This window comes from Colobus angolensis, unplaced genomic scaffold (assembly GCF_000951035.1).
Source record: "Colobus angolensis palliatus isolate OR3802 unplaced genomic scaffold, Cang.pa_1.0 Scaffold4, whole genome shotgun sequence".
Taxonomy (NCBI): Eukaryota; Metazoa; Chordata; class Mammalia; order Primates; family Cercopithecidae; genus Colobus; species Colobus angolensis.
The window spans coordinates 13,311,839-13,314,462 of NW_012117376.1; the positions used below are offsets into that span (position 1 = coordinate 13,311,839).

The following is a 2,624-nucleotide window of genomic DNA, read 5'->3' on the forward strand; positions in this document are numbered from 1 at the left end:
GACAGAGTCTTGCTCTGTCACCCAGGCTGGAGTGCAGTGGCGCAATCTCAGCTCACTGCAACCTCCACCTCCTGGATTCAAGCAATTCTCCTGCCTCAGCCTCCCGAGTAGCTGGGACTACAGGTGTGTGCCACCACGCCCAGCTTATTTTTTTGTATTTTTAGTAGAGACTGGGTTTCATCATGTTAGCCAGGATGGTCTCAATCTCCTGACCTCCTGATCCACCTGCCTCAGCCTCCCAAAGTGTTGGGATTACAGGCGTGAGCCACTGCACCTGGCCCATTTCACACTTTTAAAAATGAGATTTGTCCAGGCATGGTGGCTCATGCCTGTAATTCCAACATCTTGAGAGGCTAAGGAGGAAGGAATCACTTGGGCCCAGGAGTAAGAGACCTGCCTGGGTAACATGGCAAAATCCTATCTCTACAAAAATTAAAAAATTAGCTGGGCATGGTGGCACACACCTGTGGTCCCAGTTACTTTGTAGGCTGAGGTGGGAGGATCACTTGGGCCCGGGAGGTCCAGGTTGCAGTGAGCCATGATGGCTCCACTGCACTTGAACCTGGCTGGCAGAGAGAGACTCTGTTTCAAACAAAAAAAGAGATTTGCCCAAGGAAAAGTGTAATGGCAAGTGAGTTTCAAATGTGACTAGAGCTAACAAACTCTTATCAGGATTGTCACATTTCCAAAAGTATCTTCTTTGGGCTTGTACACTCTTCAATCTCTGTATATGTACATATTGAAACATGAGGCTCATGTTTTACTGTTGTGGGATTGGTTTCTTCTTGTCAGAAAGATTATAACCACAATATAAAATGATCAAGGGTCTTAAAAAGAACTTTAAAAATTTAAGTAGGCCGGGCGTGGTGACTCACGCCTGTAATCCCAGCACTCTGGGAGGCTGAGGCAGGTGGATCATGAGGTCAGGAGTTCAAGACCAATCTGGCCAAGACAATGAAACCCCGTCTCTACTAAAAATACAAAAAAAACTAGGCGGGCATGGTAGCAGGCACCTGTAATCTCAGCTACTCGGGAGGCTGGGGCATGAGAATCGCTTGAACCTGGGAGGCAGGGGTTGCAGTGAGCCGAGATCACACCACTGCATTCTAGCCTGGGCAACAGAGCGAGATTCTGTCTCAAAAAAAAAAAAAAAAAAATTTAAGCAATCAATGGATAATAACTAGGAAACAATATATGTATTATATACCCTTCATTGTATATCTCACCCCACACACAAACTAACTCAAGATGGATAACAGACCTAAATATTTAGCAATTATAGTCTGTATATAATGTGATTGATTACAGATTTGTATGTTACAATTCAACTGATTACAGATCTGTACATGAAATGCAATCAATTACAGATTTTAAGAGGAAAAAAGCCTATTAATATCTTTCATGGTCAACAAAACTCTACCTCTCCTGCTGGTACTCAGTCCTGCAGTAGGTGCACTTCACAACAGGGTGTGCAATCCGACATTCCTGAAATGAAATGAGGATATAATTTTAAAAGGCAGTCACAAATGGAAACAGCCTTCAGTAGGAAACCGACCTGGGTACTATTTCTAGCATAGCTACTATGCATGAGTGAGTCACTTAAACTTTCTGGGCCTTATTTTTCTCCTCTGTAATACTGGCATCACCTCCCTACTTTGATGTGGGAATTAAGTAAGAACTTATATGGATTATATGGAACTAGCCATAAATTGTAAAACAAACATGTATATGAATAAGCCCCCAGACTGGGAATCAGAAGCCCTGAATTCCAGGCCTGGTTCTTCTGCCACTGTGTGATTTTGAGGTTTACTTGTGAAATGAAGGTGCTGGCTTAAAATTATTATTATTTATAACTTCCTTAAAATCATATATACATATTTTGAGACCAAAAAGGGCTCAAGCACTTGCATTCCCTCAGACCTGGTATATACAGACTGGCAAATGGAAAGTCATGACCATCTGAGGCAAAAGTGATAATTATGAGTTATCCAAATCAGAGACACAAACTCTGGATTATTGGGAATACGCCAACACTGTTCTTCAGCCAGTTTAGTGACTTTTTAACTGTTGCCTCACAGCACCTCTAGTCACTTAAAAAGTCAAAGTGGGATGAAGTAACTTAAAAGAAAAAGAAGTTGGACCTGCAGGAGTAAAAACTGAGCAGCAGCTAGTTAGGGAAGACCGAAGACCACCAATTGGATGCGGAGAAGTGATCCCTCGGATCTGTGAGCCAGAATGTGGGTTTTTTTAAAAAATAAAGCCTTGCTGCCTCCGACTCTGAGACTGGCCGAAAAGTGCGGGGCTTAAAGAAAATAATCAAGCCTGGCTACCTCCGATTCTGTAACTGGTCGAGAAGTGCCCGTGAGGAGCCCGAGTTCGACACACTCCTCCCAGGCAGCACCCAACTTTGGAGTTCAGTCCCAGGAGGGGCAGGAGGTCCCCTCGTCTGTGACCAGGGAGACCGCGGCGGCGAGGGAGGCAGCGCAAAGGCATCCCGAGGGCGGCCAGTCAGGACAAGCAGAGGACCCGCTGTCCCTCCCCCGACCTCACGGGGTCCGAGAACAATCCCCGCGGTTGCTAAGCACCCGGACACGCCGGCCGCGGGAGCGTGGACCCGGCCCAGG

The 2,624-nt window shown here is 45.6% G+C and overlaps 1 protein-coding gene across 1 annotated transcript in view; it reads right to left on the minus strand.

Moving 5' to 3' along the window:
• Positions 1-2,624, minus strand: part of FAM76A (family with sequence similarity 76, member A) — a 43,104-nt gene that overhangs the window by 39,625 nt on the left and 855 nt on the right. The window contains exon 2 of the mRNA XM_011955668.1: positions 1,421-1,485. Coding sequence (XP_011811058.1) covers positions 1,421-1,485 — 65 coding nt within the window. The remainder of the gene's footprint in view (positions 1-1,420; positions 1,486-2,624) is intronic.